Source organism: Mobula hypostoma, chromosome 21, assembly GCF_963921235.1.
Source record: "Mobula hypostoma chromosome 21, sMobHyp1.1, whole genome shotgun sequence".
Lineage (NCBI taxonomy): Eukaryota > Metazoa > Chordata > Chondrichthyes > Myliobatiformes > Myliobatidae > Mobula > Mobula hypostoma.
In genome coordinates this window covers 44,867,168-44,889,645 of record NC_086117.1, presented here as the reverse complement: position 1 = coordinate 44,889,645, position 22,478 = coordinate 44,867,168, and the positions used below count along the sequence as shown (strand labels likewise).

The 22,478-nt window shown below is 52.3% G+C and overlaps 1 protein-coding gene across 1 annotated transcript; it reads right to left on the bottom strand.

Moving 5' to 3' along the window:
• Positions 1–2,520: 2,520 nt before the first annotated feature.
• sapcd2 (suppressor APC domain containing 2) lies at positions 2,521–21,491 on the bottom strand. The gene is made up of 7 exons (XM_063073882.1): positions 20,602–21,491; positions 17,611–17,907; positions 16,624–16,751; positions 7,208–7,354; positions 5,171–5,272; positions 3,703–3,828; positions 2,521–3,008 (listed from the first exon to the last, which is right to left on the bottom strand). The coding sequence occupies exons 1-7, from the start codon at positions 20,900–20,902 to the stop codon at positions 2,880–2,882; spliced, it is 1,230 nt and encodes a 409-aa protein (XP_062929952.1). The 5' UTR covers positions 20,903–21,491; the 3' UTR covers positions 2,521–2,879.
• Positions 21,492–22,478: the final 987 nt, after the last annotated feature.

Here is a 22,478-nt window from a genome sequence, read left to right as displayed (position 1 = left end):
TGTTTGTGGAAAGTCATGCTTCTAGGAATTCTCTTGCATGCCACGTGCTTGCTTTGCCATGACTTTCACTGATGCCCAGTCGAACGTGTGTCCCTCCCGATCTGCATGGTAGAGACGAGGGCCAGTTGGTCACGCCGCTACACGGCCAGTTGATGTTCATGGACCTTTGTGGATGGTCTTCTCCCAATTTGGGGTGGATGACAGCCTGGACCAGGAGAAAACCTTTGACCGGATATCACACACATACATGTTGGACATACTCTCCAAAATGGGATTTGGGGAGGGAATCAGGGATTGGATCAAACTGCTCCACACAGTCATCTGTAGTGCAGTCCACATCAACGGATGGGAAACAGAAAGCTTCCCCATCGAGTCTGGAGTCAGGCAGGGCTGCCCTCTCCCATCTTGTTTGTGCGTTGTATTCTCCTTTGCTGAAACCATCAGGAGGGATGAGGGCATAAGAGGGGTGATGCTGCCAGGCAGTGGAGGGACCCAAGAGAAAACCTCCCTGTACATGGACGATGTCACCATCTTCTGCTCAGATCAGAGGTCAGTTCGCAGGTTGATAGGCACCTGCGAACAGTTCGAGCTAGCGTCGGGGGCCAGACTCAACCGCACGAAGAGCGAAGCCATGCTCTTCGGCAACTGGCCCGACCGATCCAGCGTCCCCTTCACCATCAGGTCTGACCACGTGAAGGTGTTGGGGATCTGGTTCGGAGGGGCTGAGGCGTGCAACAAGAACTGGCAGGAGCTGACTGCCAAGGTGAAACAGAAACTGGGACTGTGGGGAGGGCGCTCCCTGTTGATAATGGGCAAGAACTTGGTCCTCAGGTGTGAGGTGCTCTCAGGGCTGCTGTACTTGGCGCAGGCGTGGCCCGTCTCCCACTCCTACAGCTCGGAAATCACCCAAGCTGTCTTCAGATTCGTCTGGGGATCCAAGATGGAGCAGGTGAGACGGACCGTCATGCACAAGTCCCTGGACGACAGGGGCAAGAATGTCCCCAATGTCGCCCTCACCCTGATGGCCAGCTTCGTGTGTGGCTGCATCAGGTTGTGTGTAGAACCCAGATATGTGGGCACCAAGTACCACTATGTGCCCAGGTTCTACCTGTCGCCCTGGCTACGAAGGATGGGTCTGGTTCCATTCCCGCACAACGCCCCAGTCAGCTGGTCATTGCCTCACTACCTGTCCTTCGTGGAGAAGTTTCTTCCAGGACACTTTTGACTACAGGGCCATCAGGCAGAGAACAACACGGAATGCCCTGCAGAAACTGCAGAAGGATGAGATGGACACAGTGGGGTGGTTCCCCGAGCAGACTGTCCAGGTGATCTGGCAAAATGCCTCATCGCCAGACCTCACCAACAGGCACCAGGACCTCGCCTGGCTGGCGGTGAGAGGGGCCCTCCCCGTCAGATCCCTCCTATACGCCCAGAACGTCGTCTCTGCACCCCACTGCCCACAGGAGGACTGCAGTGGGGATGAAACTGTAACCCTCCTCTTTTCACCCTGGGGGTTCCCGGAGAAGGATGAAAGGGGGGTGTCACGTTTCATCCCCAGCAGCTGCGGAACAGAGGATTCTCTGATCTACGGGCTGTTCCCGGGGACGCACACGGAGACCAACATCCGGTGCTGCTGGCAGATCAACTCGGCGAAAGGCGGCTCTTTGGTCTACCAGCACATGGAGATGTCCGTGGGAGAATGCTGCCGACTGGCACATTCTCGGCTGCAGGAGTACGTGCTGAGGGACGCACTGAAACCTGGTGCGGCCACCGCAAGGGCCCGGTGGAGAAAGACCACGGTTCAGGGTTCACCTCCCGCAGGAGTGGGAGGGGCTGGGTGGCAGGAATATACTCATCTACGGTTGTACCGAACAACATGAACCAATGGAGTGCCACCCGAGTGACTGAAATTTTTAAACTGTATAAAATGTAATGATAATATCTGTAAATATTTTAGAGTGATTGAATGGTTTATTGTAAATAATTTTGTTGTGAATAAAGTATATTTTGATAATAAAAAAAATTGGCCGATATAACGTTTGCCGCGGTCCCCACAAGGATCCACGAACATCCGCTTTCTGTAAAGCAGCACGACCAACTCTCCCTAGGCTCTCCCCAAGGAGATCGAGAGGGGCACGAATTCGACTGGGCATCAGTGAAAGTCACGGCGCGAGCAAACACACGACGTGCAAGAGAGTCACGGCCAAGCATCCGGAGGGCACACAAGTGAGCATCGCACTGATGGCATCTCCTCACGCGTGGACCGAACGCTTGCAAGTGGGTTCCAAGATCGGAGAAGAACCCAGCCACATTTTCCCAGTCACTTCCCAGCCCACTTCAATTCTAAACCGAGGGCCGTGCTCCTGTCTTGGGGGCCGGAATAAATCATGGAGCAGAGTGGGGCGGGACACGAGACTGAGAACCCAGCCACACACACCCACCCCCCCCCAGATCATGGCACTGCCCCACCCTCCCCCTTTGACAAGCTCACACAGAGACACAGACACAAGCACACAGGCTAGAAGTTTTATTATTGAAAAGAAGCAAACAGAAGCTTCATCCTAGTGGTCAGCGGTCAATGCCCGCGCAGCGCGGCCGACGGGGGCCGTTGGCAGTGAGTACCTACGGTAATGACATGTAAACAGAATGGGGGGGGTGTGTGGCAGTCTCCAGCACAGAGTAAACGAGGAACAGAGGGAGCGTCACTGCCTGCTCTCCCTCCGTGTCGACCGGCGAGACCCGGCCCACCGGGAGGTCAGTGCCGGCGCGGTACGAGGATTTTGGAGTGAGGAGGTGCCGGAGAGTGTGGGGTGGCCTCCAGCTCCCCACCCAACCCCCCCCCCCCATCGGGTGGGAGCGGAGGCCAGGAGTGTCGGACCTTAGATGAAGGTGGAGTCCAGCTGGCTGTTGTCCATCGGGGCCCGCGACCGGGCAGCGAAGAGTTGTTTGATGAGGGCCGACTTCTCCTGTTCCAGCTGGGTGATACGCTCGCTCTTGGTGGTCACCTCCTGCCGGGGCATTCTGATTAGACCAGGTTCGCCACGCCACCCAACCACCACCACCATCAGCCCTCCTGTAACCCCATCCCCGAGCTATTCCATCGTCGTTCCCCAACCATCAGCCACACCACCTAACCCAAGGGTGAAAATTCTGGGCTCAATTCCAGTTGCAGGGTAGTTGTGCCTTACTAGGGAACGGATATCGGCCAATTGGAACCCGCCGGGCAAAGGAAAGGCTCTTCAATGACTCCAGCTGTGAGTTCGGAGCAGAGGAAGGTCAGACCACAACTGGAATCCCTAGCCAAGGAGATGCGCCAACCAGGGGAAGTGCGCAAAGATTCACCAGACTATTTGGGCAGTTGGGGGGGGTGGTGGGCAGCTGTCCTCCAAGGAGGGGGTCGTGCAGGCGGTGACTACGCTCACCCAGGCTGGGGGTGAACAAGAACTGAACTCATCACAGCATCTGAACCTGCCACAGCTCTGTCACCGGGGAACCGAGGCCAGGAGGGCTGGATCAGTCCAAGCAGCTGTGGTCAACGTGAATGATCCCTTGCTGGGACGGATACTCTGGGGACCACGGGGAGGGGGGGGGGAATGGAGTCCGGACACGCCCAGCAGGGAACAGGCAGCAAGACTCGACCGCGTGAACGTGCTGCGGATCGCACCCCCTTCCCCACACCCCCCCCCCAACCCCGTCTCCCACCTTGGTGAGTAGCCGGTTCTGCTCCTTCAGCATGCTGACCACCTGCGCGTTGTTCCCGAGTCCCGGAACGCTGGCTGGGATGGATCGGTCTGGGCCATCTGCCACATTGGATGACCTCGCCAGCGGCTGTGGGCAGGAGAGCAGAGCAGTGTCTGAAAACACTCTCGCACGACAGAGACGAACAGTCCACACCCAGCCTTCAGAAGGAAGCGGACGTCCCCACATCCAAGTGCCAGGCGCTCCTCGCTCCGAATTAATGCAGGGACGCAGGGATCAGCTGGTCATCCACTGGGTTAGATACAGGGCAAAGCAAAAAGGGAGAAATACAGTTCCCCCTGTAGCTTGTCCCACAGACCCCACTGACAGACCGGGCACCACTGCAGCCTCTCTCCACAGGGACACGCCTTCCCAGGGTCTTTCTCAGCCCCAGGGCAGTAGAGAGCACTGTGCGATTAAACATGGCCACAGCATTCGGCGGGAGGGCAACAGCAGGAGGACCATGGCTCAGCGGGAAGAGTCGCTGCCTCACACAGCACCAGAGACCCGGGTTCAATCCCACTGTCTGTGTGGCGTTCGCACACTCTCGCTCGGACCCTGTCCCTGTCTGCTCTCGGGGGGAGGCTAAACATCTGGGCTGCCTCCAGATGTTCCAGTTTCCACATCACCAAGACCCGCAGATTGGTGGGTTAATCGGTCACGGTGAGTTTCCCCACAGCTTGTTGGGAACATGGGGAAGAATTTATTTTAAATTAGGATTAATTTACGAATAGTGTAAATGGGTGGTTGGTGGCCAGCACACACTCAGATAGGCAGAATGGCCTGTTTCAGGGCAGTGTGATTTTATGGGCTAACGCTTCCCACTGAAATGGCCCAACCGCAAACAAGAGAAAATCTGCTGACGCTGGAAATCAGCCTGGGCTCAAAACGTCAGCCGTTTACCCTTGTTTATAGATGCTACGTCCCACCGAAATGGTGTGAGTTTTGATGGCAGTGGCCATTGGCTGGGACACTGTAGAACCCCAGATGGTGAACCCCTCCCCAAGAGCACAGGGTCAGGGTGAGAGTGTCCGTTGTCCGGGAAGGGGCCGGGTTAGGTTCCAGACCTCTGACCCACTCTCCCCCCCACTCAGCGAGACACGGGTGCACTCGTGGGATCAGAGTTCAGAAACAGAGGGACTCAAAGCACCAGGGTAACACAACACCTGTGGGCACAGGCAAGCTGAGTGACCACTAGGGTGAGCAGCTGCCCCTCTCCGTCCCCACACAGGAAACAATGGGGGAGGGCCCACGGCCCAGTCAGTTCAGCAAGAGGCAATGGGCCTGGCTTGGTGTGGATGTCAGCCGGGGAACGGGAACAGGGGTGAAAGGGGAGGACAATGTGACGGGGACCCCAGAGGGTCGACCCGGACCAGAAACAGGATGGGGGTGGGGTGGGGGGAGGAGGTGGGGTAATTTGCTGGAACCAGACCTTGGCCGAACAGGAGGTGAGGTCGGCGAGGCAGCGGCTGACGAGTTGGAGCTTGGGCAGCAGCTGGTCCAGCCTCCCCGAGGTCCGCCGGGCGGCTTCAGCCTGTGGGTGGGGAGAAACCGCTGTCAGAACCCGCAAGTCCACCAGCCCCTCCTGCAACCCACCCTGCTCAGCCGCGTCACCGTTCCCCCCCGACTCAAACCCAGCACCCCATGCACACTCCCGGCATGTGGGGGGACAGCACACTTCTGTGTAGCAGGGACCTGGAGCACCCCCTGTGCAGTGTCCCCCCCCCCGGCTGTCCCAAAAGACACTCTCAGGCAGGAGACGCCTTCACAGGGTCAGTAGAAGTGCTCCCCTCCCACGCCGCAGGGTCCAGCCACTTTGTCCCAGTCGCCTTCTGCTGAAGGCCCCCCCTCCCCCCTTACAGTTTATTATCAGCCGTTCTCCGATCCTGTGAGAAAGCTTTCAAACTCTCAGAGGAGAGAAACACTGTCGATGAGCAAAAACCCCCAGTGGAGGTTTGCAAATTCCGGCTGTGAAGTGTGAACTGACGGCAGATAAAAATGTACAGCACAGCAGCAAAATCTCAGCCCAGGTCTGTGCCAAACACAATGCCAAATTAAACTAAATCCCTCCAGCCTCGACATGACCCATATCCCTCCAGCCTCGACATGACCCATATCCCTCCAGCCTCGACATGACCCATATCCCTCCAGCCTCGACATGACCCATATCCCTCCAGCCTCGACATGACCCATATAGCTCCATTCCCCACCTATTCACATGCCTGCCTAAATGCCACTATCACATCTGTTTCGACCACCTCCTCTGGCAGCTCATCCCAGCCACCCGCCACTGTCCTTGTAAAACAGAGCTCGACCCGCACGTATCCCTTAAACATTCTCCCTCTCACCGTAAACACGTGCCCTGTAGTATTTTTGTCATAAGGTCAGAAGTGGGGATGTTTGCAGGTGACGGCACAATGTTCTGCACCATTCGTGACTCCTCAGATACTGAAGCAGCTCCTACCCAAATGCAGCTGGACCTGGACAATATCCAGGCTGAGGCTGACAAGTGGCAAGTAATTTCTGAGCCACGCAATGACCATCTCCAACAAGAGAGGATCTAACCATCGTCCCTTGACATTCAGTCACATCGCCATCACTGAATCCCCTATCTTCAACATCCTGGGGGTTACCATCGACAACAACTGAACTGGTCTAAACACTGTGGCTACCAGAGCAGGACAAAGGCTAGGAGTCCTGTGTAAATCACCTGACTCCCCAAAGCCTGTCCACCATCTACAAGGCTCGGGTCAGGAGTGTAATGGAATACTCGCCACTCACCGGGATGAGTGCAGCTCCATCAACACTCAAGAAGCTTAACACCATCCAGTACGAGGCAGCCCACGTGATTGGTGCCCCTTCCACAAGCATCCAATCCCTCCACCATCAATGAACAGTTGCAGCAGTGTGTACTATCGACAAGATGCACTGCAACAACACCCCAAAGCTCCTAAGGCAGCACCTTCCAGCCCCCCGACCACTGCCATCTAGGACGAGAACAGCAGATACCTGGGAACACCATCACTTGGAAATCCCCCTCCAAGTCACCCACCATCCTGACTTGGAAACATATCACCGATCCCTCATTGTCGCCGGGTCATACTCATGGAATTCCCTCCCTAACAGCACTGTGGGTGTACCCACACCTCGGGGACTGCAGCGGTTCAAGAAGGCAGCTCGTCACCACCTTCTCAAGGGCAACTAGGGATGGGCAATAAATGCTGGCGTAGCTGGCAATGCCCACATCTCATAAATGAATAAATAATATTAAAAATTGACTGGAGAAAGGCTTCTATCCATGCTATCCGTGCCTCAGATAAACTTGTTAACTTCTTTGCTCATTTACTTTTGTACAGCGGTGTTAAGAACTAAAACAGGTCCCACTCTGCAACGTGTCAGGAAATCGCTCAAACCAATTTCTTTAGGGTAAATAGTAGAGAGGCAGAGGCCAGAAGCCCCTCGCACTCACACTGCCAGCAGACGACTGGCCAATGTTCCTCTGATGGTCCTGGATGGCCTGGATGTGATGGAGGTACCAGTCACGGGCGCAATCAATCATCTCCAGACCCTGCAGCAGCGCGTCTTTCTCCTGCTCCAGCTCCTTCATCCACTTCAGCTGCAAACACAAAGACAGGGTTGACAGACACCAGTCATCAGGCGATGGGCCAAAAGGCCTGGGACAGATTGATTAAAGTATAGGTCAGGAACTAAACTGATACGAGAGGCCAATTACAGCACAGAGCAGGAGCCCGGCCACAGACCAGCCAATTAAAACACAGATGAGAATCCCTGCCACAAACCAGCCAATTACAGCACAGACCAGGACACCTACCTACAGGCTGACCAATTACAGCACAGACCAGGACCCTTGTCACAGACTGGCCAATTACAGCACAGATCAGGACCCCTTTTGCAGACAAGCCAATTACAACACAGAGCAAGACCCTGGTCACAGACAAGCCAGTTACAGCACAGACCAGGTCCCCTGCCACAGGCAAACCAATTACAGCACAAAAGAGGACCCCTGTAACAAACAAGCCAATCACAACCCAGACCAGGACCGCTATCGTGGTCCAGCCAATTACAGTGCAGACCAGGACACCTATCAGGATCAGATCTGACACCATCAGTCCATCAGGCCATACTCCTCCTCCCAGCTTACAAACGGAAACTGAAGCGGGAGGTCACGGTGTCAAAAGTAGTGTCACGTTGGACAGAGGAAACGGATGAGGTCCTCCATGACTGCTTTGAATCGGTGGACTGGTTAGTATTCAAGGACTCGGCAGCTAACCTCGATGAGTATGTCTCAGCTGTCACGGACTTTATTTGGAAATGCATGGAGGACTGTGTGTCTTGCAAGATGATCCAGGTATTCCCTAACTGAAAACCTTGGATGAATTATGAGGTCAAGTCCCTTTTAAAGGCTAGAGCTGCGGCTTTTAGGTCCGGGGATACCAGTCGCTACACGGAATCCAGGCGTGAACTCCAGAAAGCCATTAAAGACGCCAAGAGGTAATATCGAGCCAAGTTGGAAGCCCAGGCTAACCAGAGGGTTGCCAGTAGACTATGCCAGGGTCTAAATGAGATCACTGGGTGCAAAGAAAAGGCTAGGAATATCAATAACTGTGGCACTTCTCTTCCTGATGAACTAAACGTATTCTACGCAAGATTCGAACTGAAGAGGAGCGTCCCGCTCCCTCCAGATGAACCGGACCTGGTGGCATCGAGATTCACCATCACCGAGGAGGACATTAGAAGGGCCTTCCTGAAGATAAATCCAAGGAAGGTGACGGGCCCAGATGGCGTCCCAGGACGGGTTCTCTGGGCCTGTGCAAGCGAGCTAGCTGGAGTGTTTGCTGACATCTTCAACTGCTCCTTGCTTCAGTCTAAGATCCCCTCATGTTTTAAGAAGGCAACGATAATCCCAGTGCCGAAGAAGAGCAAGGTGGCATGCCTGAATGACTATCGACCTGTGGCTCTGACATCAATTGCTGTGAAGTGCTTCGAGAGATTGGTTATGGCACACATCAACCACAGCCTACCAGTCAAACTCAACACAGATGCCATCTCTCTGGCCCTACATTCCTCCTTAGAACACCTGGAGAATAAAGACGCGTACGTAACGCTCCTTTTCATTGACTACAGCTCTGCCTTTAATACCATCATTCCAAATAAACTGATTCCTAAGCTCCGGAACCTGGGCCTTAGCACTCAGATCTGCAGCTGGATCTTCAACTTCCTCACAGACAGGACCCAGGCTGTAAAAATAGGGGACAAGCTCTCCTCTACAATCACTCTGAGCACCGGTGCCCCACAAGGCTGCGTACTCAGCCCCTGCTGTACTCACTGTACACCCATGATTGTGTAGCCAGGTTTCCATCAAACTCGATATATAAGTTTGCTGATGACACAACAATTGTAGACCGTATCTCAGGTAATGATGAGTTTGAGTACAGAGAGGAAATTAAGAACCTGGTGGCATGGTGCAAAGACAATAACCTATCCTTCAACGTCAGCAAGACGAAGGAAGTGGTTGTTGACTTCAGAAGGAGTAGCGGACCGCACGACCCAATTTATATCGATGGTGCGCAAGTGGAACAGGTCAAAAGCCTCGGGGTCAAAATCACAAATCACCTAACTTGGTCCAACCAAGCAGAGTTCACTGCCAAGAAGGCCCACCAGCACCTTTACTTCCTGAGAAAACTAAAGAAATTTGGCCTGTCCCCTAAAACCCTCACTAATTTTTATAGATGCACAGTAGAAAGCATTCTTCTAGGGTGCATCACAACCTGGTATGGAAGTTGTCCTGTCCAAGACCGGAAGAAGCTGCAGAAGATCGTGAACACGGCGCAGCACATCACACAAACCAATCTTCCGTCCGTGGACTCACTTTACATCGCACACTGTCGGAGCAGTGCTGCCAGGATAATCAAGGACACAACCCACCCAGCCAACACACTTTTTGTCCCTCTTCCCTCCGGGAGAAGGCTCAGGAGCTTGAAGACCTATACGGCCAGACTTGGGAACAGCTTCTTTCCAACTGTGATAAGACTGCTGAACGGATCCTGACCCGGATCTGGGCCGTACCCTCCAAATATCCCGACCTGCCTCTCGTTTTTTTGCACTACCTTACTTTCAATTTTTCTATTTTCTATTTATGATTTATAATTTAAATTTTTAGTATTTACTAATTTTTACTATTTTTAATATTTAATATTTGTAATCCAGGGAGAGGAAAGCGCAGGATCAAATATCGCTGTGATGATTGTACGTTCTAGTACCAATTGTTTGGCAACAATAAAGTATAAAGTATCAACAGATCAGCCAATTACAGCACAGACCAGGGCACCCGTCACTGACAAGCCAATTACAGCACAGACCAGGGCCACTGTCACAGACCGGCCAATTAGAGCACAGACCAGGGCCCCTGTCACTGACAAGCCAATTACAGCACAGACCAGGACCCCTGTCACATACTAGCCAATTACAGCACAGACCAGGGCCCCTGCCACAGACCAGCCAATTAGAGCACAGACCAGGGCCCCTGTCACATACTAGCCAATTACAACACAGACCACGGCCTCTGTCACATACTAGCCAATTACAACACAGACGAGGGCCCCTGTCACATACTGGCCAATTACAACACAGACCAGGGTCCCCGTCACATACTGGCCAATTACAACACAGACCAGGGTCCCCGTGACATACTGGCCAATTACAACACAGACCAGGGTCCCCGTCACATACTGGCCAATTACAACACAGATCAGGGCCCCTGTCACATACTAGCTAATTACAACACAGACCAGGGTCCCTGTCACATACTGGCCAATTACAACACAGACCAGGGCCCTCGTCACATACTGGCCAATAACAACACAGACCAGGGTCCCCGTCACATACTGGCCAATTACAACACAGACCAGGGTCCCCGTCACATACTGGCCAATTACAACACAGATCAGGGCCCCTGTCACATACTAGCTAATTACAACACAGACCAGGGTCCCTGTCACATACTGGCCAATTACAACACAGACCAGGGCCCTCGTCACATACTGGCCAATAACAACACAGACCAGGGCCCCTGTCACATACTGGCCAATTACAACACAGACCAGGGTCCCTGTCACATACTGGCCAATTACAACACAGACCAGGGTCCCCATCACATACTGGCCAATTACAACACAGACCAGGGCCCTCGTCACATACTGGCCAATTACAACACAGACCAGGGCCCTCGTCACATACTGGCCAATTACAACACAGACCAGGGCCCCTGTCACATACTGGCCAATTACAACACAGACCAGGGCCCCTGCCACAGACCGGCCAATTACAACACAGACCAGGGCCCCTGTCACATACTAGCCAATTACAACACAGACCAGGGCCCCTGCCACAGACCGGCCAATTAGAGCACAGACCAGGGCCCCTGTCACATACTGGACAATTACAACACAGACCAGGGTCCCTGTCACATACCGGCCAATTACAACACAGACCAGGGCCCTCGTCACATACCGGCCAATTACAACACAGACCAGGGCCCCTGTCACATACCGGCCAATTACAACACAGACCAGGGTCCCCGTCACATACTGGCCAATTACAACACAGACCAGGGCCCCTGATACAAACCGGCCAATTATTACACAGACCAGGGCCCTTGTCTTAGACAAACCAATTACAACACAGACCAGGGCCGTCACAGACCAGCCAATTATTACATAGACCGGGGCCCCGATCAACAGACAATCATAGCAGAGACCCGAACCCCTGTCACGGACAAGCCAATTACAACACAGAACAGAGACTCTATCAGAAACCTGCCAATGACAGTTCAGACTGCGAAACCCACAACAAACCCGTCACTGACCAGCCTGAGTACAGAACAGAGACGGTACCCAGAATCACACCACAAGCTACACAACTGCAAAAGAAACATGTACAAGAAACAGGAGCAGGAGCTGGATATGCATCTCCTTGGCTCAGCTCCACTTATTACCATCAGGTCATACCTGGTATGGTGTTGCCTATGCCCCACTGACCTTCCTCCTGATCTAGTAGCTGGACTTCGAATATACACCTGCTCATTAATGCAAATATCTCATCAGCCAATTATATAGCAGCAACTTAATGCATAAAAGCATGCAGACATGGTCAAGAGGTTCAGTTGTTATTCAAACCAAACATCAGCAGGGGGAAGAAGAGATCCAAGTAACTGACCATGGAATGATTGTTGGTGCCAGACCGAGTGGTTTGAGTATCTCAGAAAATACTGATCTCCTGCGAGTTTCACACACAGCAGCCTCTAGAGTTTACAGAGAATGGTGTGAAAAACAAAAAAACACCCTGTTCTGTGGGCGAAAACATATTGTTAATGAAAGCGGTCAGAGGAGAATGGCTAGACTGATTCAAGCTGACAGGAAGGCGACAGTAACTCAGACAATCACAAGTTACAACGGTGGTGTGCAGGAAAGGATTTCTGATCGCACATGTCAAATTTTGAAGTGGATGGGCTACAGTAGACTATGGACATACACTCAAGTGTCCAATTTATTACGTAAAGAAAGTAGCTAGAGTGGCTACTGACTGTGTCCGAGCTCTCCCAGTTAGAGATTCCAGTGATCCCCAACACTCGAAGTTTCTCACAATTGCCATCTTAAATGAAACAACGTCTCCTGCCCCTTCTGAACGCCACTGATCTGGGCCCAGCCTGTTCAAACTCTCCCCACAAGAGGATCCTTTCAACCCAGGAACCATCTAACTAAACCCCCTCAGAGCCGCTCCATCGCAGGTGAAGATGGAGGGCAAAGCTCATCACAATACTACCTGCATGGTCATAGCAACCAAATCGCAATACTGTCTACCTGCTGCTGCTCTGTTCTCCCCATCACGTTTCCCCCATCGTCCTCCATCTGCCATCTTTTACCGTGCTTCGCCTACAGATATCCCATTCACTGTGTCTTCCCCAACCTGTTATCTTCATCAGACTCCCTTCACCCGAGGTCCCGGAGTGGTACTGAGGTGCAGTCACTGCAGACATTGCTCCAGTGACCCAGGTTCAAATCTACTGTCTGCTGCCCCTGGCAGCATGTTCCACACACCCACCACTCTCTGTGTAGAAAGCCTGCCTCTGACATCCCCCGATACTTTCCTCCAATCACATTAAAATTATGCCCCCTCATGTTGGTAACTTCTGCCCCGGTAAAAAGCCTCTGTTTCCACCCTGTCTTTGCCTCTCATACACCTCTATCGAGTTACCGCTCATCCTCCTTCACTCCACAGAGAAAAGCCCCAGCTCACTCACTTTTCCTCATAAAACACGCTCTCTAATCCAGACAGCATCCTGGTAAATCTGCTCTGCACCCCTTCTGAAGCTCCCACATCCTTCCTATAATGAGGCGACCAGAACCGGGCACAATACTCCAAGCGTGGTCCAACCGCAGTTTTATAGAGCTGCAACATTACCTCACGGTTCTCGAATGCAACCCGCCGTATGCCTTCTTAAATCACCCTATAAACTCGTGCGGCAACATTGAGGGAGCGGAGCTATCACACCCATGGTGCGGTTCTCCTCTGGGTACTCCAGCCTCCTCCCATGTTGCAAAGGTGTGCAGGCTGCTAGGTTTGTCCATCAATAGAAATTGCCCCTGTGTAGGTGAGGGGCGCATTCCGGGGGCCGGTGATGGGAACGTGGGGAGAATATAGCGGGTTTATTCTGACTGTGTGCATGGCGGCCAGCACAGACTGAACCGAGATCAGACTTGGACATGAACATCAGCAAGTTTACCTCAGAAACTAATTCTCTTTTTTAAAAAAAACACTTCTCACCAGCTCATTCTCATAATTTTCATCTTTGTTTTCAAGGTTATCACTTTAAGTTCACACTTCCCCATATCGCACATAACCTGATCTAAAATAGACTTGCCTGGTTTCTGCCACAACGTATTGTTCAAAGGTACTCTGTGGACATACTTACCAATTTGAATTAAAACAAAGACTACAGTTTTCTGTGATTATTGCAGAACCTTTCTTGCATTATTTCCCTATCTTTCAGTGAAGCCACTGTTAGGGTCTTAATGACCGCTCGCCCAAGTTCTTTCTCACCTCCTCCACCAGCTGCCGAGATCAAATTGCACCACAGCATTGGTCTCATCCTCCATTAGCAGAGCCTCTCCTTTCCAAATACCAAACATCCTGGGCTATTCTGTTCCCAGCTATGATCACGCCAACCATGTCACCAGTCCAGTCGTCAGACATACCCATTTATTCCAGTTCTGCCAGCAACTCATCTGGGTTTCCATGCCCACTCAACCTTTTTGCTTTGTCCTTCCCTTCACTTTTCCCTGACCTGCCTCCTTACCTCCATTCCATCCTGATAACCATTAAACTTTCCACCAGCCTGCACTGTCACCCCTCCTCTTTGTTCAGGTTTCCTGTCTTCCCCCGAGCCGAACCACCTCACCTCCTCCCTCTGCACATAAAGTCATGTCTATAGCCCTAGTCATTCAAAACACTAGGGCCCTCGTCCTAGCCTGATTTTTCGGATCCCTCCTGCCCTGGCATTTCTGCCAGAGCCCTGTGAAATAAAAGCTACTCTTCCCACACCTAACCATGGGCCAAGCATTCAGCTGATCTCGTTCACCCTCTGTCAATCCGCAAGTGGCTCGAGGAGCAATCTAGAACTAATTACCTTGGGGTCCTGCTTTATTAATTTGAGACCAGCTCATTATCCTCAGTAGAACCTCCTTTATTCCAACAATCAGATCTTCTTTCCCCATTCTGACCCCCTCTCCTGCCCCAAAGGGATGCCTTTAACTCCGGCACTGGGCGGGTAATTCAACCTTGGGCCTCAGGAGAACAATGCCTACCATTCTCTCTCTCCACTAACTGTATCATCCATTCCTCTGTACCTGTCTCACCTGCTGTCACACCCTCGGACCACGTTTAGTCATCGTGAGAGGCAGGACTTCCTCCCGGAATAAACTGCCCAGCTAGATTTCTTCGAGGCTTAGTCACCAAACCAACAACTGGGGTGGGGGGGGGGCACGGTGGTGTAGCGGTTAGCACAACGCTTTACAGTCCCAGCGACCTGGGTTCAATTCTCACCACTACCCGTCTCTGCGTGGGTTTCCTCCAGGTGCTCCTGTTTCCTCCCACAATCCAAAGACGTACCGGTTGGTAGGTTAACCAGTCATTGTAAATTGTCCTATAATTAGGCCAGGATTAAATCCGGGGTTGCTAGGCAGCACAGCCTGAAGAGCCGCAAGGGCCTATTCCTCGCTGTGTGTCAATAGATAAATCAGTTCCAAGTTTAGCTTCCACAGCTGCTACATGGGACACCAGTCTGTCCGTCTCGGCCACCGAGTGAGAAGTCTAATGATTTATCTCCACTGCTCCCACTTCCCCAATACCACTCTGCTCCGCTCTGCTGAAAATCCGCTCGAGCCCACACAATGGCAAAGAGCGCCTGAGCCCAGCTGGGATCCCTGATCACAGATGGTTCGAGGTGACAGAGGGTACAGGGACAGAGCCGCGAACCTGTCAGCGAATCGTAGCACCTCACAATCCTACGTCTGCACCTTACTGTCTACCTGGAGGGCTCTCTCTGTAACCCTTTACGCTGCGTTCTGTTACTGTTCTCCTCATTGCACTGATGATCTGTATGGACAGCAAGCACAAACATTTTCACTGTACATTGGCTCGTGACAAATAAACTCAGGAAGGCCTGAGCAAACCTTAAGATGTTTCTTTCCCCCCTACCCCCAACACGCCCCCTGTATGACAGCCCCTTCCCACACCCACAGACCATTGAACCCCTCCTCCTCGCTACTGCCCTCTCACTCGAGTGCTCACCAACACCCCTCATCAGTGCGTGCCCCATCCCACCCCAACATAACAACTCTACAAGACATAGGAGCAGAATTAGGCCATTCAGCCCATTGACTCTACTCTGCCATTCCATCATGGCTGATTTATTATCCCTCTCAACCCCATTCTCCTGCCTTCTCCCCACAACCTTTGACACCATTACTAATCAAGAACCTATCAATCTCTTCAGATATACTCAATGACTTGGCCTCCACAGCCGTCTCTGGCGATGAATTCCACAGGTTCACTGCCCTCTAAAGAAATTCCCTGTCAGTATTCTGAAGGGGACGTTCCTCTTTTCTGAGGCTGTGCCCTCTGGTCCTGGACTCCACGTCCACTCTATCTAGGCCTTTCAATATTCAGTAGGTTTCAATGAAATCCCCTCACTTTTCTAAGCTCCAGTGGGTAGGAGCCCAGAACAAAAAGCTCCACGTACATTAACCCCTTCACTCCCAGGACCATTCCCGTAAACCTTCTCTGGTCCCATTCCACAGCCAGCACATTCTTTCTTGGATATGGGCCCCAACTCTACTCAGTTACTCAAAACGTTGTCTGACTCGTGCCGTATAAAACCTCAGTATCACACCCCATGTTTTTATATTGTAGTCCTCTCCAAATGAATATTACATTTGTCTTCCTGACTTGTGACAAAACTTTACTTTATTGTTTACTTTAAACCTGCAAGTTAACTGTTGGGGAATCCTGCAGGAGGACTCGCAAGTACCTTTGGTTTCTGATTTCATCCCTGCTTATGAAATAGTCTATGCCTCTATTCCTTCTACCCAAGTGCATGACCATACACTTCCCTACACTGAATTCCACCTGCCACTTCTTTGCCCGTTCCCCTAATCTGTCTGAGTTCTGTAGATTCCCTGCCCCCTCAACACCTTCTGCTCCTCCACCCATCCTTGTATCGTCCGCCAACCTCAGAATCAGAATCAGGTTTAACCTGGCCACACAGCCATCAATTCTGTCCGCTAGATCATTAATATTGTAACTCACTGCGCCGTAGTCTGTTCCACTGGTGATGGTGTGACGCCGTGTCTCGCCGCGCTCACGCCCCAGACGCCGACTATAAGCTATTCCACTGCAGGCAGCCTCGCTCTGGTAGCGGTTCATGTGCTTCCTGTCTGCAGGAGGGAAGAGCGACAACGAGGTTCAATCTGGGTAGCCGTAGCCGCGAGCTATACAATCTGGGGTTAGGGATTGCGGTGTCGGACAGCGCTCCCACCTCACTGAACACGCCAGGGGGCTGACGTCTGAGCCACACAGGCCCTCGACGTAGCAGACGGAACTAACTGGTCAGTGAGGCTTTCTCTTGCTTCTATCGTCCAGTGTCTCCCCTCACACCCCGAGTGTCGGAGGGTTGGAAGGGACGGGGGATGTGGAGGAAGGGTAGATCCCCTCCTGCTGTGAACTCCAAACAGATCCCCATTCAGGGAGAGGAGGGGACAAGGGGTTCAGAGAACGTCCCGTCACAAGCAAACTTCAACGGAGACACGGGTACAGGGGAGTCCCGTTGGAGACTAGATCCACAGGGAGGGGTGGGTGGGGAGATATGGTCCGTGGGTTTGCGGCGACAGTTCTTGTCGATGCTTGTCATTTACAGAAGTACCTACACTCCAGCTGCCACCATCTCCAACCCGTGCTCACCTCCCTCCCTCGGTCCCTCCTCCCCTCCTCCCCGCCCACAACATGTTCCAGCAAACACCTGCTAAGCAGCTTCTGCAAGAGACAGCTGAGCTGCAGGGAAGACTGCAGAAAGTAAAGCAGCCAGGAAGTTGTGCCAGTTCTTGATTGAAATTTGCACAAGTCAGCAGGAATGTTCAATCCCGGAGCAGGGGAGAAGACAACAGAAACAGGGGAAGGGGGAGAACGGGGGTGGGGGGGGAGAGGAGGGTTGGATGGTACAGATGGCCTGGGGCAAGCTGTTGTACTGATTCCCTAATATTGCCATAAACAGGCCCACCCCCCCCACCCCCGTCTCACCTGCCTTCAGGCGCCTCTGCTCCTCCAGCACTCTCTGCTCAGAGGCGTCCCGCCACAGCGCCGGCCTCGCCTCCCTCTGCTCTGCCCGCTGCTCCTTCTCGCCCACTGGGGCCCAGTGTCGCCCCAGCTCCTGGCCCACGCAGCCCCCGGGAACATTCATGGACCTCACCCCCAGGGGGGTTTTCTGCTTCTCTCCGTGACCGTCGCAGTGATCAGACCCAGGTCTGGCGATCATCGGGACCTGCCCGGCCGACCTGGGGCAAAGCTGCTCCGCGCTGCCCCTTCCGACGTTCCACTCTGCAAAACATTCCCACAGCTCACAGACAGGGCGAGGTCACTGACCCACCACCCCACCCCCTCACACCCTGGGGCACGGGGCAATGGTCACGGGGTGGGACCAACCCTAGACTCTCATTAACTAACACAGGCCACAGCAACACTGCGGGGTCGAAGAAGAGAAAGAAACCATACAAGAAACAACAATTAGTGCTACAATGCAGGCAAAGCTATGCAAAAAATAATCTCTGCAATTTATCCCCACTGCAACCCTGGCCTTACGCTGTCAGAAATACTCCTGTGGCCCTATACAATGCCTTCCCGCACCCCCTCACCCCATTCCCACACAATTCAAAACTAAACACTACCTACATCCAGCGGCTGTTTATCGATTACACCATCACACCCTCACTTACCCATCGACAAGCTCCAAAACCTGAGCCTCTGTACCTCCCTCCACATCTGGATCCTCGACCTACTCAACGGGAGACCACAGTCCGCGCAGATCAGAAATAACATCCCCTCACTGACCACCAACAGTGGCGCACTTCGAGGACACGTGCCTCGCCTGCTGCTCTACTCTCGCTTCCCCCCCCCCCCGACTGCGTGGCTGGGCACGGCTCAAACAGCAGATCCATAAATTTGCTGATGACTCAACCACTGTTGGCAGAATCTCCGATGGTGACCAGGAGGCGTACAGGAGTGAGGCAGATCAGCTGGTTGAGTGGTGTTGAAACAACATTCAACATCAGTAGGACCAAGGAGTTGATTGTGGACTTCAGGGAGGGGGAAGCTGAGGAAAGGGTGAGCAGTTTCCACAGTATCAACATCTGAAAAGATCAATCCTGGGCTCAATATAATTATGCAATCACAAGACAAAGCACGACAATGACTATACTCGTTAAGAGTTTGAGGGGACTTGGTACGTCACCAAAGACTCTCATAAATTTCTGCAGATGTACTGTGGAGAGCATTCTGACTGGCCGCATCACCGTCTGGTACGGAGGGGCCACTGCGCAGGATCAGAGAGAGCTGCAGAAAGTCACAAACTCAGCCAGCTCCATCATGGGCACCAGCCTCCCCAGCATCGAGGACACCTTCAAACGACAATGCCTCTGAAAGATGGCATCAGTCATTGGGGACCTTCATCACCCAGGACATGCCCTCTTCTCATTGGTACCATGAGAGAGGAGGTACGTGAGCCTGAAGACACACATTCATCATTTTAGCAACAGCTCCTCCCCTCACCATCGGATTTCTGAATGGACAATGAACCCATGTACACTACCTCACTATTTTTTTTGCTCTCTTTTTAAACTAATTAGTTAAACTTATATAAATATATTTCTTATCCAAACTTATAGTTTTCTTTACTTTTACTGTGTATCGCAGTGTACAAAATATGCCAGTGATATTAAACCTGATTCTGATTCTAAGCTGGCTTCTTCTGCAGCACTGAGGGTCGCCATTCTGTTTCTCTCTCTGCAGATGCTGCCTGACCTGCTGATTATTTCCAGAATGCTCTGGCATTAACCCGCGGATGTTTCATGGTAATAAGGAAGGTGGTTGGGGCTGTCCCCCAGACGTTGTAATGCCCAGCATTACCAAAGTGTTATATAGGCTGCAACACCTCTGCCACGATCATTCTCAACACTGGAGGTCCACAAGGTTGTGTCCTCCCCCTTCTACTCTACTCCCTCTACACTCATGACCGCGTGGCCAGATTCTACTCTAACCCCAGCTCCATGTTTGCAGATGATACCATCATAGTAAAGATAAGCCGGAGTACAGGAAGGCGACAGAGAGCTTAGTAACATGGTGTCATAACAACAACCTTTCCCTCAATGTCAGCAAGAGTTGGTCATTGACTTCAAGAAGCGGTTGGTGCACATGCTCCTGTCTACATCAATGGTGCTGAGATTGAGGGCTTCAAGCTCCTAGGTGTGAACATCACCAATAGGTCCTGGTCCAACCACACTGAGGTCACAGCTGAGGAAGCTCACCAACACCTCTAGTTTCTCAGGAGGCTAAAGAAATTTATTGAGTCACCTTTGACTCTGACCGACTGTTGTCAATGCAACATAAACCATCTCATCTGGATGCAACACAGCTTGGTACGGCATCTGCTCTGCCCACAGGAAATTGTAGGGTTGTGGACACAGCTCAGCACATCCCCTCGATAGACTCCATCCAAACTTCTCGCAGCCTTGGTAAATCACCAAGCATAATCAAAAGCCCCACCTACCCTGGCCACCCCTCCCTTCTCTCCTCCTGCATCGGGAAGGCAGAACCTGAAAACACATACCACCAGGCTCAAAGACATCATCTACCCCACTGTTATTATAAGACTACTAAACAGCCCCCTAGTATGATAAGACGGGTTTTTGGCCTCGTCTACCTCATTGTGATCTTGCACCTTATTATCTACCTGCATGCACGAAGAGGCAAGTCCTTGCACACTGCCAGAGGAACTCATGCAGATGTTGTGCGATAATGGGGTGACCCCCCCACCCATGTCACACCAGGAATTGGGAATGACACATACGTTATAGGCTCCGTGGGCATTGCCAGAGGTTGCTCTGAATGGGACGCCGTGCGGCTGGAGGATGCCCCCGCACAGATGCTGACAATCGCCCCACCCCTAGGTGGGGTGGGGAGAGGTGCCCCATACACCCTGCCTCGCCGCCCGCCCTCCCCGCTGCACCCCCTTCTCACCGCTGCTGTGGCCGGACTCGCGTCCGCCGCCGGGCCCGGGGCTGAGCAGCGCCGAGCGGAGGCCGGCCACCAACCTCTCGAAAGTCAGGTAGCCGGAGGCCGGCGCCGCCCTCCGCAGGCACTGGAGCACACCCGGGGGCAGAGCCTGGCCGGCCCCGCCCCGCCGCCAGCGGGACTCGATCTCCAGGACGTGCACCGATCCCCGCCGCTCGTCGTCCATGATGTCGAAGAGTGTCCGCAGACTGTGCAGGAATCCGCGGGGAAACTCCTGTGGCTCAGCACCCGAGAGGGGCAGATCCATGAGTCTGCTGCCGGCTCCCCGTCCCGGGAAAATCCCGCCCCTTCCCCGATCTGTCTCCACCCGATGTCCCTGTCTCAACTCCGGCCCGGGTCAGTCTCTGTCCGACCGGTCTCCAGCTGTTATCCGAGTCCGGATCCGCCTCCGCCGGTCCCGGTTAGCCTGCTGCTGCTCTGGTCCAATTGTTACCTACAATTTCCGGTGAGATTCCACTTTGTAACAAAAAACTTTTCCCGCCTTGTGCACTTCCCCTCTGATTGGCTGCGGGGGAAATCCTGCAACCTGAGTGGCCGAGTTCGAATCCCTTCACTGGGAGGATGGAGAAAGAGACAGGAGAGAGAATGACAATAGGAAGATATCACAACAATATGGAAGCAGGAGCAGGAGCCAGAGCTAGTCATTCGACCAATCCAATCAAGATCATAACGGATCTCACACACACCACACAGTTATTACCCCTCAACTATCAAGCTCTTCGCATTCCTTTGGACCACATCCGCGAGGCCAAGAGGGGGATTTTGATGTCTGGGCAGCCCATGATCTCCAGATTTATCGCCCAGGTCTGCGCCCCAGAATGGGCGCATCCATTGTCTACTTAGACAGACAGAGCCATGATGACGATCAAGATCTTGGACCAGAAGGGATAACTTTACTCAACACAACACTGAACTGATTCCACAACCCATGGACTCACTTCCAAGGCCTCTACAACTCATGTTCTCAATAAATAAATGACTATATAAATAAAAAGTATTTTTTTCTTTTTTTTAAATCATATAACTATATAACAATTACTGCACGGAAACAGGCCATCTCGGCCCTTCTAGTCCATGCCGAACTCTTACTCTCAGCTAGTCCCACCGACCTGCACTCAGCCCATAACCCTGCATTCCTTTCCTGTCCATATATCTATCCAATTTAACTTTAAACAACAACATCGAACCTGCCTCAACCACTTCTGCAGGAAGCTCGTTCCACACAGCTACCACTCTCTGAGTAAAGAAGTTCCCCCTCAAGTTACCCCTAAACTTTTGCCCTTTAACTCTCCACTCATGTCCTCTTGTTTGAATCTCCCCCACTCTCAATGGAAAAAGCCTATCCATGTCAACGCTATCTATCCCCCTCATAATTTTAAATACCTCTATCCAGTCCCCCCTCAACTTCTACACTCCAAAGAATAAAGACCCATGTATTTCCAAAATTGATTGATATTTGTTGTGTTCTTGTATTTATTCTGAATGTCCACAAGCAAATGAAACTCAGGGTAGTATGTGGTGACATATATGTACTTTGATAATAAATTTACTTTGAACTTTGATGTGCCACCACAGTATCATTTTCCTGTCCACTCCCTCGTTTTGTTTTCTAATATCCACATGCTCTCCGTGTCAGTGTTGAATGTAGCCCGAGCCTCCACAGTATTCTGGACAAAGAATTTCAAAGATGCACTGCTGTCCAGGTGAAGAAATTACTCATCAACTCAGCACTAAATGACCCATCTCTTATTCAGAGGCTGTGACTCCGCAGCTGGCCAAGTGCACAACCCTACATCACATTTTTTTCTGGTTTTCCCCCCACC